Raw genomic sequence first — 17,304 nt, forward strand, 5'->3', positions numbered from 1 at the left:
GGGAAGGGCGCACATGCTTATAATTCCTAGAAAGTTTATGTATATGGGCAGTAAATGCCCCAAATGTAGTCTCTAGTTGACTACCTGCTGGCCTGTAAAGGTGTACTCCCCTGGAAAACATTTTTTTTTTTTTTTTAATCAACTAGTGCCAGAAAGTAAAACAGATTTGTAAATTACTTCTATATAAAAATCTTAATCCTTCTAGTACTTATCAGCTGCTGTATGCTCCACAGGAAGTTCATTTCTTTTTGAATTTCCTTTCTGTCTGACCACAGTGCTATCTGCTGACACCTCTTTCCATTTTAGGAACTGTTCAGAGCAGGATAGGTTTGCTACGGGGATTTGCTCCTACTCTGCTGACACCTCTGTCCATGTCAGGAATTTTCCAGAGAGCACTGTGGTCAGACAGAAAAGAAATTCAAAAAGAAAAGAACTTCCTCTGTAGTATACAGCAGCTGATAAGTACTGGAAAGGTTAAGATAAAGTATTTTACAAATGTGTTTAACTTTCTGGCACCAGTTAATTTAAAAATAATATTTTCCAGTGGAGTACCCCTGTAAAGCCAAGGAGCCTTGTGCAAATACATACAGGTATGCATTTGTATCTTTTTGAGATGTATAGGTGACATGATAGGGAAAATAGTTATGTGAATAAGCCCTAAGTCAGAGGCTTCCAAAATGCATTTCAGTGTTACCATAAAGACTGTAACCAATATCTGTTTTCTCTTTTTTTTTTCATTTTTTTTTTCTTCTATTAATGCGGTTTACAAATTATGGTTCCAGTTGGACTTTGAAAAATCACAAGTGAAGAAGCTTGAAAAGAAACAGAAGGAATTATCAGCTCAGCTAGAAGACGAGAAGGCCCGTCACAAAAAACTATCCACAGTTCTTTTGAAAGAATGCACAAAAGCAAATAATAGAGCGGCGGAGGAAGGACAAAGGGTGGAAGATGTCAACATAAAGCTGGAGAAGGCTAGGACCAAGGTCAGTCAGCTAGAAGAAGAGCTAGCTCTTGAGAAAAAACGTAGCCTTCAGATGGAAGCCCAGGTGGAGAAGCAGCTTTCAGAGTTTGATATTGAACGGGAACAACTAAGGGCCAAGCTCAATCGAGAAGAAAATCGCACCAAAGCTCTAAAAGAGGAGCTAGAGTCCTTGAAGAAATTTATAAAGGACATGTCCGCTGATGACAAAGACACCTCTGCAAAGTCTAACAAGGAAATGGCATCTAGTGTAATGGTGTCTGCAGAGAAGCCAGAGGTTTCATCTGTATCTTGTCAGACAGAAAATGTCCAAGAAAAGATTAGTACTGATGCTTTACCAAAAGCTCATATTTCCTTGTCAACACCTAGTAAAATTCCTCAGCCTTATTCGAAAATAAATGGACATTGTGGTGCTACAACCCAGAGTAATGAACATGCCCTAAAGTTGAATGTTGGGGAGGGTCATAAAGAGAAAGTGGCAAATTACGACAGTTCATCTGAAAATGGAGGTTCACCTGTCAGAGTGGAATCTCCTCTACACATGATAACACATGTTCCTTCTAGTGGAGCTTCCTCCTCTCCCAGCAGTACTGCAGCCTCTTCCTTAACATCCTCTCCATGCTCCTCTCCCGTTCTCTCAAGACGTCTGATTGGTGCCACTGGTAGTCCTGGTTACCAGTCACCTTATCAGGCTGGCATCAACCAACGATTTCATGCTGCCCGGCACAAGTTTCAGTCTCAAGCTGAACATGATCAGCATGTTTCTGGACTGCAAAGCCCACCTTCTAGGGACTTGTCTCCAACCTTGGCAGATAACTCTGCAGCCAAGCAGCTTGCTCGCAATACAGTCACTCAGGTCTTGTCACGTTTTACCAGCCAGCAGACCTCTGGTAAATCTGTGCCTCCCAATAGCTCACCCTTTGGTACAGACTATAGAAACCTTGCCAATTCCTCCAGCCAAAAGAATGATGGGAGCCTCTCTCCAAATCCTTTGAAAGTTTCCAGTCCTCTCAGTCCTGTATCTCCAGGAATAAAATCCCCTACCATATCACGGGTGGAAAGAGGAAACCCCCCACCCATCCCTCCAAAGAAGCCTGGTCTGGCCCAGTCCCCTGCATCTCCTATCCCACCAGCCAAAGCACCAACCATACCCTCATCACTGGCAGCTTCAGTGGATGTATCCAGTAACCACTGCTCCAACAATGGCATTATAACAAATGGGAAGGACATTGAAGTAATGTTACCGTCTGGTAGCTAGTTTTGTTAGATATTTGGACTTTAAGACGCTGTCAACTCTGGCAGTGCATACCTGAATAATCTATACTGTCTAGACGATCAAACTTATTTATTTTGCTAGTAGAAAATATAGTATATTATATGTAGCGTCTGTTTTTCTTATTTCGATTTTGTAGCCCAATTACAAATTTTAGTCTTATGTTAAAAGGGCAAAGGAATACTTCACTTCTCTTCTGTTTTGTTACTCAGAAGATGAGACTTGAAGGTGACCTGTCGCTTTTGTGTAAAGTCAACAATTCCATGAGCTTCACATCCAAGATGATGTCCAATGATAGGAAAATTGGTGCTTGCTGTTCAAGATTCAGATTCACCATAACCGATTAAGGAATACTTAAAATATGACCTGTTGGCAATCAAGCTTTATTCCCTATGGCTGCTTTTCATTTTTTATATATCATTTTTATTTCTTACTATTGTAGAATTACAGCACTTCTGTCAATAAGTTCGGGTGGCCTTCCGGGTAGCATGAATTGTTATGACAAAAAAGTTTCTTAAATTATGCTTATTCTTAGGCTTAGATCACCTTTTCGCTTTTTGAACATGGTTTGTAAACCAAAAGGAATATTCCCAGTCCTCGGGGGCAAACTGTGTGAAATGACACAAAGGGACGAGAAGCAGCTGACCACGAATAGTATTGTAGAATATATTTTAACTGTTTAAGTTCCTCCCCATAACAGAATTACTGTAATGCCTTTTTTTTTGTTTTTAGATTTTTTGGACTGCCAAAAATATATAACAAAACAAAATCTGAAGGTGTTAAGCAAAAGACAGTAAGAAACACTATCATAGCAAGTAATTGTGCCAAGATTCTTGCACTCAACGGAAAGGGAACATCAGCATTTTACTGTAACAAAGCACAATATTACCTCTAGTTACAGCTTTTCTGATAAGTGGCAATTGCCATCCATCATGTATTTTATATAATGCCAGATGGTTTGGTGCTTTTATAAAGCAGATTCAGCACTCAAAAATTTGGGTTATTTACACTTTGCGACGTAAAGAGTATTTTCTGCTGTAATTTTCTCTGGCTCAGCAAAAAGGAACCAACGTAAAATACTAAAGAAATGATGTTTGCCATTAATGTCACTAATGGTGGCTAGTCAATTCTTAGTTCGCATAGGAAGGTTAGATGATGAAATGTTGGAATGTCAAGTTACCAAGTGGTTGGTTTTATTCTTTTAATGGCACAGTGGACAGTCTCCTTACATAGCTAAGTATATAAAAGGTTATGTAACGAGACTGGGCGAAAGCTGAGCAGAGGGAGTTAATTCACAGGTTCTTAAGAAGTTAATACTGAGCATTCTAGGTTTGACTAGCCTGCCTTATCTATATGTGATTTAGTTGGTGTATATGGTTGGCGCAGTAACCAAGTTGTAAAGAAATGTTTTCTTTTAGTCTTAGGCTAGGTTCACGCTGCAGTGTACATCCGACCCATTAAGGGTCCCATCGGCTATTTTTATTTCTTGAGCCGATCCGACCCTGAAGCGGGTCGGATGCAAAAGGCTACTGCCCGGCAGACCCCATTCACTGGCATGGGGTCCATCGGTGATCCAGTAATTTTACAGGAGTTTAGCGGAGAAATAAAATATTTTTTTATGTCGGCATAACTTGAAAGAACTGCCGACGGAGCTCAACCTAACAGAACCCGACGGCAATGTGAACGAGGCCTTATTTGGGAATCTTTAGGAAATCTTTAGGGAATCTTTAACATAAACAATTTAGGAATTTTTATAGATGACATCTAGGTGATTCTGAAGTTTGGGAGCTCTGAACTAGTTATAAATTGAAAGAGAACATATCGGGTCCTCAGAGCCTTACATACTGGCCCTGGGATCCGACCGGTGAGGGGGAGCAGGGTTCCAACTCTGTTCTCCTCAGCTCTCTGTGATGCAGCTGAAAACTAAAAAACAAGTTTTATATCTGACCATGTCTGTTTTCCAGTCACAGCAGCGGCTTCACATTCACTGCACCTTCTCCTGCCCAGACTGGTGTGATTGACAGCCTGAATACAACGAGACGCTCTGTATGGACGGCTGTCTATCAAACCTGATTAGGAGCATGGTACAGCTGCTGCTGTGCTAGTTTTCAGCTTTTTTTGGCATGGCAGAGAGCTGAGGAGAACAAAGTTGGAAAGCTGCTCTCCTGACCGATCAGGTCCCAAGGCTGGTGTGTGTATGGCCCAGAGGACCCACGAAATTTACTTTAAAGACTTTATGGGATTTACATAATCTCTATAGTTTAAGTGAAATTCTCTAAATGCCATATTTAAATGGCAGCAAGAATATATGAGCCCTTTTTATTCTTTAAGGCTATGGATACCTTTTGGCATGGAAAACAATTATTTTAACATCTGTGGTTACTTTAAGTTAAATATGTTTTATGAAGTGTAAGTCTGCAATCCGTATTCCTCCATTTATTGTTATACCTACCCTGTTATTCAGTTTGCAGCCAGGTTCAGATTCTTCTCATGTGGATGTGTCCTCCCAGTAATAGATTTTGGGTATGAGAGTTGTATGTTCAGGAGGCCTCAGTTTTTTGTGGCTGCAATGCTTTCTCTCTGTACTTGTGCACAACTCATGTTATGTTATTCTGTCCTGCAAACTGCCTTAGTTTTTTCCTTCTTATCTACAACCTGTGTAAGCTGCCCTTCATGTATGCTCTCCCATCTCCCAACACTCTTGTTCTGCTGTGCAACCCCCTTTCCTTTTCTTTTGTAATCTCTAGCATTAAATGAAGGGGAGTCAGAAGAAAGGTTTTGATTAAAAGCTGAGAGATTTGTTAAGCAAATATTAATGAAGACTATTTAGAAAGGGAAAAAAGTGTCCATACCCTTGAATTTATTTTTTCACCTAAAAATATGTATAAATATAGTGCATTCCAATACATTCATTTGGGGTCAAGTAGTAGTATTCTAATAACACCTTTACTCAATCCTTTGGGTATTCATGCGCCAGAGCTGGTTTAGATTCAAGGCAAACTGTGGCAGTAACCCTTGCATAAAAAAATTAAGTCCAGTTATACCGTAACCCTGTCGTAAGACTTCATTTTTTTGCACTACTGCTTATTGCACTGGAACTAAGAGCGAATTGTACAATAATGTCCCTGCCCAGCCATAATGTGCCTTAAAATAGTATTAAATTACCAATTAATGCAGGTTGAGGACATCCTATATAGATACAATACTGGACACAGAGGCAGTGAATGGCTGCGTGAACAATGCACACATAGTGTTGTTGTTGACCCTCATCTGCTCAAAACTGTTATTTAAATGTATTAATAAGCAATGCATATGCTTGTTATGCATTCTTACATTTTAGCGGATCTATAAAATCGTGTACCTTTTTAGGAGTGATCAGAGAATACCCTAGATATGTAGTTTGAATCTGTATTCATACGCCATAAAGGTGTAGAAAAAAGGCCTCTATCTTCGGCACTGCTGGTCTCCCAAGTGTGGAAAATATCCAGGCGAGAGAAGAATAGAGATCAAGGAGTATTTATTGTCATAGAGACACACATAGTAACAGAATAACATTGTTTCCGGACTACGCTTCTTCCCTTTTTCAATTCAGTACTATTCCTTTTCTTTGTCATCCTAACTAAGGGATTTAGCGTTAATTGGGTAACTCGCCATTCCCTCCCCTCTACTGAATAACAGTAATGTGTATTATACGTACTTGCAGAACTTAAACCCTTTTTAAATGGAAAGTTTTAAAACGTGCACACAATTTACTAACCTATAACAAGTGGCAGAACAAATCTTATTTGTCCCATGTTAAAAGTGACTACTTATTTCTGGTCTGTGCTAACTAGTCACCTGAAGTTAGAAAATGGCCTAACGAAATGTTAAAAGGGACCTGTTTTAAAAATTCTAATAGCTTCAATTTTGGACTTATATGGGTAAATAGAAATCCCGTCAGGTTGGTGTTTCATTTTCTTAAAAGGTTTCATATCAAGTTCAATTCTAGCTCTTAAGAGTCTTATCTAGGAATTATGTACATTCCATTAATATTTGGAGTCCACCATAGTGAATAATGTGAAATGTGCCAGCGACCACAAGATCTTTCAGAAAATACTTTCTGTACCTCTTTCCATTAACTTGGTATGTGATACCAATATAACGTAAGCGGGTCAGTAATTGTTTTCTGCAGGTCAGCCTGTAGATATGTTCTTATGTTTCTACAGGATTTTTCCTCTAGGGGAGACTATAACGTGAAAATACTGCCTTTATATAGCTCTGAAAAAGACTATGGAAGGTCTGTTAACAACTAGGTGCTGAGCTATTTTTTCTTTTACAGAACACTAACTCGTATACATGAGTGGTCAGTTTATGAAGTCCTTGAAATTTCCTTAAAATTTTAGGCTCCACTTTATTGGCAATGGAATTATAACTGAAAGATGTTGATCAGAATGAAATGTTTTGAGAAAGGGACCCGGGTGCTGCCAAAATAAAAGCTACAACATACCTGTCTCAATTCCCTATCAATGCAGTCCCGCTGGCTCCTGGTCCTTTCTGCTTCTTCCTTTGACCATACAGAAAATACCTGCTTAGTCAGTCACTGGCGGGTGCGTCATGACCAGGAGCTGGTGAGACTGCAGCTGCAGGACAGGCAAGAATGGCTGATTTATTTAGGCAGACTTTTTTTTTTTTTTAGAATTTTTGGAATATGTATAAAAATATAAATATTTTTGTTAGTAAATTATAATATTTTTTGGGAGAGCCTTTTGTTATATTATGCCCTTTTTGTTATTCTTGTGTAATTTGTGCTGCCTATGTTAAATACATAAAAAGATAAGGATAATGTAAGCATATCTATAGAGTTTCATTACATTGTATTGTATGTTAGAAGATGCACTGATTCTTCATGTATTCCTTTTGATAGAAAGCTTTTTTATTTTGGTAAATGGACCCGAACTGCCTTGTTTAAATGGGAACTCCAGTGGAATTTTTTTTTTTTTTTGACAAATCAACTGGTGCCAGAAAGATAAACAGATTTGTAAATTATTTCTATTTAAAAATCTTAACCCTTCTAGTACTTATCAGCTGCTATATACTACAGAGAAATTTGTGAAGTTCTTTTCAGCATGACAACAGTGCTCTCTGCTGACACCTCTGTCCATGTCAGGACTGTCCAGAACAGGAGGTTTTCTATGGGGATTTGCTTCTAACCTGACAGTTCCTGATACGGACAGAGGTGTCAGCAGAGAGCACTGTTGTCAGGCAGAAAAGAAATTCACAAATTTCTCTGTAGTATATCTCTAGTATACAGCAGCTGATAAGTACTAGAAGGGTTAAGATTTTTAAATAGAAGTAATTTACAAATCTGTTTAACTTTCTGGCACCAGTTGATTTGTCAAAAAAAAAATTCCACCGGAGTTCCCCTTTAAGTGAATTTGGTTCTATTTAAGGAGCCTTATTTGATATAGGAAGCACCTGTCTTGTTGCCCTAAACTTTAAAAATAAGTATGCAAGTGACCATTCAAAGTTGGAAGTTTTTAAGGAATATAGTTGTATTTTGTTGTCCTTTTTTCCCTTCCAAACACTGGTCAGTATTCTCTAATGAATGTTCTAATAAAAACCAAATGTGTATTTTATTTGGAATCAATGGTACAATGCGGTCTTGTTTTAACTGAGGGTTTGGACTGGACCAGACTCTTTTAGAAGAAACTCTCATAACTCCCAACTGAGCTCTGAGTTAATTCACAAATATCCGAAAACCTTATTTGTCTGTGTGACAATGACAAAATGTACCTGCAAGATGACAGATGAGCTCAAGAACCTAAATCAAATAGGTGCTGTATGTATTGACTTGTGATATTAGTCAGGCCTGATATACACTGTCTTTTTCATCCAAAACTTGACATGCAATTGGGTCAATACAGCCAAGCGTTACCCAAATTTTGGAGTACGGTAAAATATACCAACAATGTTCAGATCCCTAAACCAAAAAGAAAGCTATTCTTATCGTAAGCTCAAATAGTACTGCACAGTGTCCACTCGTTTTGACCATTGACCTGTTTAAAGGGACTTTTATTATTTACTTTTTGGTTGGTGGCTGAACAAAAAGAGTGGGTCTCTGCCCCATTCCTAATCCTCTGTTTCCAGGGCAAGGTGTCTGATCAGACATATTTTTTTCTGAATTGATATGAATTGAAGTTTTGTGATTTGAAATGGTTCTATTATTCCTTAAAAATGCTTTAGTATCTGAAGGTGCCAATTCTGTGCTGCACATTTGTGTTATCTCCAATGATCCCTAAAACTCAGCAGTGTTTGCCTTTGTAAGTATGCAAAATTCTATTATACACATATTATACAAGTATTTACATATAAGCTTTCACCCGTGACACGGCTTAACCACTGCCAAACCAACCCCATGCACTGAAGACGTTTATATCTGTAGACAAGAGCGTATGAGAGATCCACCTATTAATCCTAAACTTTAGAAATGTCATAGTGATCGGTTTGGGTTAAGGGACAGCCACTAGGACATGTCAAAAGTTGTTCTGTTTTTTATGTCTTGTACATAGTACAATGTGCACTCCAGATTTTGCAGTAACGTTTCTAGATTTGTGGGGTGTTTCCTTTTTGGTGGAAAATAAAGAAAAAAGTGGTGGTGTAATATGCAATTTACAAAAAAATACACAACACCATTTTGTGTCACTTAAAAAGTTGTCTTATCAGAAACATGTGCCCTAGGCTCCAATGCTTCGAGTAACAGTTGAGTCAGCATGACCTTGTGGTACGTGATCTTGTGGTACATTTGAATGGATGCCGGGTTAAGCAACATTTTTCCCTGAAATGAATGCAGCTGATTAATAGAGGCTTTAGTCTGAGGCTATTTTCACATACGGGATTTTGGGACATGTTTTGAGCCACACAACTATTTTAAGGTTAAAAAAATCGACCAAGCACTAAAAATAACTGCTTTAAAAATGTATTTATATTTTTTTTCCAGCCATTTCAGTTCTAAATTATGCTTAGCTCAAGTGTCAAAGAGGCTGTACTGAGCTGTAGGATGCATGCTTCACCCTCCCTGCCTTGAATGATTGACCTACAGGGCTTGTCTTCCAGCACTGACTTGTGCTTGTCAATCAATCAAGACGGGAAGGGAGTTGGCGGAGAAATGAAGGGAACATTTTTTTATGTTTTTAATACATGCAGCTGCCGAAGAACTTGAGAAGAGGTGGAACCCAACCCTACCACTCTACATATATTGCAATCTTAGCAAACTATACAGAAACATTTTACCATGTAGTCTACTCATAGGAATGGGAAGAAGTGACAAGTATTTAGAGGGCCCTCCAGCATGGGGGATGCAGAGGAGCCCCATATTCTAAAAGAATCATGCTAATTCTGTATTACTCTTCTAGGTAAACAAAGATTTTGTCATTCAGGTCTAGGGATATAGAAGTCCTAAATATAAGCAGTTACTCATCTTATTAGAATGAAGTACAGTAAGTATTTTTGTACCACCTCCCAAATTCTATTCCAAAGATGTCAAACAAATGATGTGCTGTGCTTTAAAAAAAATAATGGACATCTACAGTGGTCTCTTATTACATATTTATTACACCAAATGTCTTTACAGAAACTTTAAAAGGGTACTCCACTTGCCATTTTGTTCCGAACGCTGTTTTCACGCTGCGGCGATCTGCCACGCCCCCTCAATGCAAGTCTATGGGAGGGGGTGTGACCCCCTCCCATTGACTTGCATTGAGGGGCGTGGACAACCACCGCAGTGCGAAAACAGCGTTCGGTACTAAATGTTCCAAGCGCTGGCCCGTGGAGTACCCCTTTAACAGGGCAACTCCATTTGCAGATACAGAACTGACTGATTTGATGTGCCCAGCGACAACTGGGACAAATACTTCTTCACAGCATTATCATTACACGGAGGCATTTATAAGTGAAATCATTGCACATTTAAAACTGTATAGGAACCTAATAAATTCAGTGTACTGTTATAAAATATTGCATTTGTATATAACACCAGATTGTGTTTATTCTTTTACGTTTTTTATACAGATAAAAGAAAATATCTAGAATTTTAGTATTCAATTCATATATTGGTTGGAGCACGTCTTTAGCATTTAGTGAGGTAATTTGGCAAAAATATTGTTGCGCTGACTCCTTTCTGCATATAAAGTAAAATAAAACAAAAACAAATTATGGACTTCTCTTGAAGCTTCTATTCCATATATATATATATATATATATATTAGCAGTCGCCATTAGCTAGCTCACCATCAGTTAGTCCAAATTTTTAGCAGCACATGAACTGGGACCCAGTCTGCACTAGCCTTTGAATATACTGTACACAGGGTCTTTGTTCAGAGTCTTGTACTAGGCCATTGTTAGAAATAACCCTCATAAATGTCTATGCTATATAATATCTGTAGAAATGGCTTATATGGAGGCTAGGTAGATGGTGTAAATATGAATTGCATTTGGTGTGCTGGCTTTCGTGAGTTTAAATGGGATTAATTATGTCAAGTGCCTTTTGTAATGGCCAAGATGTAAATATAACACTATTAGAAAAATGCTAATTGTTCATAGCAATACGTCAAATGTTACTCAATAAAGATTTTTTTCTTCAAGCTTAGCCTTTTTTTTTATTCTGCAATTGACTAAACTGGTATATGGAAGAATGAAGAATATGATCTAATAATATTTAAAATATTAAAATGATGTTAATAAACTATTAAAACCTGGATAAATGGTGTCCTTTCAATAGTAGTAGAGACAAGATTAAAAGTAAATTTTGGGTAGCACCGATTAACCTCTTAAGGACGCAGGGTGTACCTATACGCCCGGTTCTGGTATAAAACGGGGTCGGTCCCGGCAGCTAATGACAGTCAGGACCCTGGGCTAAGAGCGGCTCCGATCGTTCTGCTGCGCGCTATTAATCCTTTAGACTCGGCGTTCTAAAATGAAAGTAAAAGCTTCTCAGCAGCTCAGTCGGGCTCATCAGGACCATTGTAGTGAAATTGCGATGTCCCGGTCAGCTAGAACGCGAGCAGAGGTCCCCTCACCTGCCTACATCGTGTTTGATTGCTCCAAGCCTGAGATCCAGCAATCGACCGCCGATTACACTGATCTTTGCTGTGTCAATGCACAGCAATGATCTGTGTATGAGATCAGTATGTGCAGTGAAATAGCCCCTGGGGGGGATGGGGGGGCTATAACACTGCAAAAAAAAGTAAATAAAGATCATTTAGCACCTTCCCTAATATAAGTAAGAATCACCCCCCTTTTCCCATAAAAAAAAAAAAAAAAAACTGTTAATAAAAATGAACATATGTGGTATCGCCGGGTGTGGAAATGTTCGAACTATAAAATTATATTGTTAATTAAACCGCACGGTCAATGACATACGTGCAAAAAAATTCCAAAGTCCAAGATGGCGTATTTTTGGTCACTTTTTATATCATGAAAAAATTTATAAAAAGCGATCAAAAAGTCCGATCAATAAAAAAAATTGTACCGATAAAAACTTCAGATCACGGTGCAAAGAATGAGCCCTCATACCGGCCCAGTACGCAGAAAAATAAGTTATAGGAGTCAGAAGATTACACTTTTAAACATAAATTATCCTGCATGTAGTTATGATTATTTTTTAGAAGTACGACAAAATCAAACCTATATAAGTAGGGTATCATTTTAATCATATGGACCTACAGAATAAAGATAAGATGTTATTTTTACCGAAAAATGCACTGCGTAGAAACGGAAGCCCCCAAAATTTACAAAATGACATTTTTTCTTCAATTTTGTCACACAATAAATTTTTCTTCTGCTTCGCCATGGATATTTTGGTAAAATGACTGTCACTGCAAAGTAGAATTGGTGGTGCAAAAAACATTCTATAATATGGAATTTTAGGTGCAAAATTTAAAGTGTTATGATTTTTAGAAGGTGATGAGGAAAAAATTAAAAGGCAAAAACTGAATAACCCTGCGTCCTTATTTTCTTTTAAATAAAGTGGTGCCAGAAAGTTAAACAGATTTGCAAATTACTTCTATAAAAAAATCCCAATCCTTCCAGTACTTCGCTGCGGTATAATACACAGGAAGTTCTTTTCTTTTTGAATTTTCTTTCTGCCTGACCACAAGTGCTCTCTGCTGACACCTCTGTCCACGTCAGGAACTGTCCAGAGCAGAAGCAAATCCCCATAGCAAACCTCTTTTTTGCTCTGGATAGTTCCTGATGGTGACAGAGGTGTCAGCAGAGAGCACTTGTGGACGGGCAGAAAGGAAATTCAATAAGAAAAGAACTTCCTGTGTATTATACAGCAGCTAATAAGTACTGGAAGGATTGTGAATTTTTTATAAAAGTAATTTGCTAATCTGTTTTAACTTTCTGTCACCAGTTGATTTAAAAAAAACATATTTTCCAGTGGAGTACTCCTTTTTTAAGGGTTAAAGGGTACCTCTCATCAAAAAACTTTAGATATATTATAGATTAATGTATGCAGAATAACTTTACAATTGCTTTTTAGTAAAAAATATGCTTCTTTCTATTTAATTTTTCACTTTGAAGAAATGACCACCAGGGGTCTCCCTACCAGTCCTGGCAGCAAGCATTTCAGACTCATGCTGGAGTCCTAAACACTACGAGCTGCCAGTCTGCTTTTTTCACAAAGGAGAACACTCAGAAGTGCCAGCCTGCTTTGTTCACAGCCTGTTTGGCTGTGAACAAAGCAGGCTGGCAGCTCTGAGTGTTTAGGACTCCAGCATGAGTCAGAAATGCTTGCTGACAGGACTGATTGGGAAAAATACAATAGAAAGAAGCATATTTTTCATTAACATGCTATTGGAAAGTTATTCAACATTCATTAATCTAAAATATATCAAAAGTTTATTTGATGAGAGGTACCCTTTAAAGAATTGAGAAAGGAGCTTACTATCCTGAATGCCTTCTTTATCAGACACACCTTCTTAAGTGAAGCTTCCCTGTATGGAAATTATACTTAAGGTCACATAAAATCAAGTGAGCAACTTTTTCTGTGCATAAATGTGTACTTCCTAAAGAACAGAGGTCACTTTAGAGGGGTATTCTGCGATCAGAAAATGTGCATTTAACTAAAATAATTACTCCAAGATATATATCTTACCAGTATAGGGTTATCACTAATTGAACCAGCATCAGCGTGCTTTTGCGTGACTCAACTTTGACAGGAAGTGGTGTAGTCCTTTGCATTTTCAGTGTGGTAGCGTCTCAGCATCTGCCCGACTCCTCCCTCCCAAAATTAAATACCCTCCTCTGCTGGATCTTGTCTCTGAGCTCATGCCCGGCCTCCTGACTGATGTCACCATCTCTGACCAGCGCCTCTGACAGAGCTGATGTTCTGCAGGAGCTCTGGATAGAAAACTGTCAGTGCTATGAGATGGGAGTAAGCACAGTAGGCTATGATGGAAAGATGAATGAAAGCAATGCATTCTGGGAATTACCGTACTAACCTACTGCTTAACTAGGAAGTAGTAGGGGAGAGGATTACATACCCACTATACAAATGGCTTTTCAGTAGCAGAATAAACCAAGATAAAAGGTGGGAATATAAAGGGTGCTTTCATGGGTTCCTGAAGATCAATTACGAGTAAGTAATGTTATTTTTTTTCTTCACCCAGAAGATTGCGCAGAAAATTCCTTAAAGGGGTACTCTGCCCCTAGACATCTTGTTCCGCTGCTGGGAACCCACGCGATCTCCTGCAGAAGCCCTGTCCCTCAGCTGCATGGAGAGTGGCTGATGACTGGCGATACAGAAGCTAGAGTAACGTGATGTCACGGCTCAAGGGGGCAGAGCGATGACGTCACAATACTCAGTCTCCTGTATTGCCCGTCATCAGCTACCGAGTGATGCTCGCTCCATGCAGCTAAGGAACGGGGTGTTGCAGGCGAGATCGCAGGGGTCACCAGCGGCTGGACCCCCGCAATCTGCCATTTTATCCCTTATCCTTTGGATAGGATGTCTAGGGCCTGAGTACCCCTTTAAAGGACCACTGCAGTACCTTGCACCCAAAAGACAATACAGAAATAGAAGATAGATCCAGAAGGTAGCAACATCTCTGGTGAAGTGGGCCTTTTAAGGGATTGTCCAGGCAAGATGTATTTTATATATCTGCTTAGTCTGGCCTGAAAACTGAATATACATGAAACTAGCCATTCTAAATGTCTTAGAAACCTCTGAGTACTTAAAAACACACTTCTGGTTCCAACAGACAGGAGGGGCACTACCCCGCTCACCTCACTTCCAAGGGTCCCGGAGTTTGCAGGGAGCACATGGGGACTGTGATCACCATGCGGACGGTGGCAGCAGCCATCTTCTTGAAGCCAACAGAGTGTAGCTGATGCTGCTCTGGATTACCCACCCACCTGCTCCCCCAGGTAACAGGAGGGGGCAGCGATAAGGGACAGCAGCAACCCTATATCAGGCAGCCCCAGGAGTGATAAGGGGCTGCCTTTTTGCCATATTTCGCTCCAGCCACGCCACATAGAGGAATGGGCATCTTCTACAGGGTCACGTGATACCCCTGTGCTCATCTCTCCCACAGCCTCAGTGGAAGACATTCCAGGCTGCAGCACTATCTCCCAAGTACAGAGAGAGTTCAGGGGCTTCCTCTTTCAATACCCCCTCTGCCAGTAACCACAGCCCATCTCTGCCAGTGAACATCCGCATCTTGACCTACTTCTTATGGACCGCTACATAACTAAAGGGTCCCAACGTGGGGGGTCCCCTGCAGTGGCACCACACTCCAAGATCCACCTTCTGTCTCAGTTACTTCTAAGGGCTCACAACCTGCACCTCTTCAGCTCCCTCCCTTGGTGGGTGCATCGGAGGTATCTTTTGCTTCCCCTTGGATCTTAAGACCCTGGTAGCAACCTTGGTTAAGCTGATTACCCCTACTATACAGTCAACCCTTGAAAGCACCATTCGCTCAACGTTAACACAACTGCAAGCAGATTTAGGTGCTCAATCGGGTTATCTGGATGAAGCGGAACAGCGAATTATCGCTCTGGAAGATGAAAATAGTGGTCTCGCTACTAGACTTGCCAAACTGAAACAGATCTCTGCTATGTTAGTGAGAAACTGGAAGACCTAGAGAACAGATCACGCCGCAGCAATTTACGTATAGTGGGGGTCAGTGAGTCTCTCCCTCTCTCTGACCTACAGGACTTTTGTGAAAGCAATTTGCCCAAGGCTCTAGGACTTACACATAAATGCAGAGTGGAGAGAGCTCATCGAGTGGGCCAGCCTCAGTTAGCCCACTCTCAGTCTCGGCAGGCTGAAGAGTCCCGTCCTCGGCAAGTCATATTCAAATTGCTGGACTATAATGATAAAGTGGAGCTTCTGAGGGCCTTCAGGAAGCGCTCATCCCCACTTAATTTCCGCAACAAGAAGATATTGCTGTTTGAGGACTTTTCCACGGATGTCGCCAAGTGTCGAAGGGCCTATGGTAAAATCTGCTCCGAACTGTTCAAAGCCAAACGACGCTTTCAACTCCAGTATCCGGCCACTTTGAAGGTGTTCCGACCAGAGGGCTCCTTCTCCTCCTACCAAACCCCGGTCGCGGGGGAGGCCGCCCTACCGGAGCTCTTGAGGGAACCTGCTCGCCTCACCCACTCTCCCTCTCATGACTCTTTCTCCCAGATACTGGGTTGACCCATCTGGTCACTCCTCTCATGCAGAAATAACCGCATAAGATCTCTGGGGGACACTAGGAAGTGTTGCAAATAAGCAGGGAGGCGTAGCAGGAGCAGAAGCAGCCGATCCTCCTCTCCAGACTGAGTATCATTTATGTACTTGTCTCATACTGCCTTCATAGCATGGGGGATAAGCCGCTCTCAGGGGTTATAGACTGATGTAGGCCCTTATGGCCGCTTTCTATTTTTATTGTCCCTGGGAATCGCTTTATATTGTGCCCTAAGGGGTCCCAGCCGTTAGATGTTATATATATATGATGACTCTTGTTCTTATACACTGGTGGTTATATTCCATTGTGCCTCTTATGACCCTCAATAAGGTTGCTCCAATATTAATCTACTTGCTGCTTGGGGTAGAGGTTGGGAACTTTTCCCCTGCCATAAGTTTCATTAGGGTTTGCATAAGACTTCCCCTCCTGTCTCTCCTTATTTGTTTTTTTTTCCTCTTGTATGTCTCCCCTGGAGTCCCCTCTCTCGTTATTCTTATGTTTTATCCTGAGTCCTAGCCTAGTTGAGTTGACCATATAAGGAGTCTGGATAGGAGTTCTGTCTGCCACATTCCTGAAAAAAGTCCTTTACCCATCTCACTGCCATCCTTACCCTGTCCTGAGGATTGGTCTGTCCAGGGATTTTTATGTTCCTGTTATTGTTCTCCTTCTGGTTGACTTTGTTTGTTTCTTTGTCTTGGTTCTCCTTCTCCCTCCCTTGTGATTCTCTCGCAGTGCAAGATCCACTTCTGCTCTCGTTTCCTAGGAATTGTCAGTTCCATACACACTCTCCTTCTCCTGCATGTTCTCCTTGGGTCCTCTCCTGCATTTCCTATATGTCCATTGTTTGGTCTGTTTTTCTACTCCATCACCTAACCCCCAGGGGGCTATTCGTTTGCAATGTGTAAGATAGTGACATGGAATGTCAAGGGAATGCGCTCCCCTCAAAAGCGCATGAAGATTCTGCATTATCTGATCTGCGTCCTCATATAGCCCTTCTCCAGGAAACTCATTTAATTGAGCAGGATTTTCAGAGGATGCAGAAGTTATGGGTAGGCAAGGTGTTGGGCAGTCCAGCAGTGGAAGGCAAATCTGGAGTGGTAACATTGATTAACAAGTCGTTTGCACACCACATCCTCAAACATAACAGGGATGATGAAGGGCACCTCTCTCATATACAACTGGTACATCAGTGCACTGCCTATCATATTTATAATGTTTACGCTCCTAATGGTAATAACTCTTCCTTTTTTCAATCTCTAGCAGATAAGGTTAATGGTTCTAGCGGACCGCTGACCATCCTGGGAGCGGACTTGAATACGGTGGTCGCGCACAACTGGATC

At 40.5% G+C, this 17,304-nt stretch overlaps 1 protein-coding gene across 2 annotated transcripts in view; it reads left to right on the plus strand.

Moving 5' to 3' along the window:
• The window catches only part of CTTNBP2NL (CTTNBP2 N-terminal like), an 80,515-nt gene extending 72,999 nt beyond the window's left edge, over positions 1-7,516 (plus strand). For both annotated transcript variants that reach the window (XM_056558282.1, XM_056558283.1), the window contains exon 5: positions 783-7,516. In XM_056558282.1, the coding sequence (XP_056414257.1) occupies positions 783-2,237 (1,455 nt within the window). In that variant the 3' untranslated portion in view covers positions 2,238-7,516. The remainder of the gene's footprint in view (positions 1-782) is intronic.
• Positions 7,517-17,304: the final 9,788 nt, after the last annotated feature.

Source organism: Hyla sarda, chromosome 2, assembly GCF_029499605.1.
Source record: "Hyla sarda isolate aHylSar1 chromosome 2, aHylSar1.hap1, whole genome shotgun sequence".
Lineage (NCBI taxonomy): Eukaryota > Metazoa > Chordata > Amphibia > Anura > Hylidae > Hyla > Hyla sarda.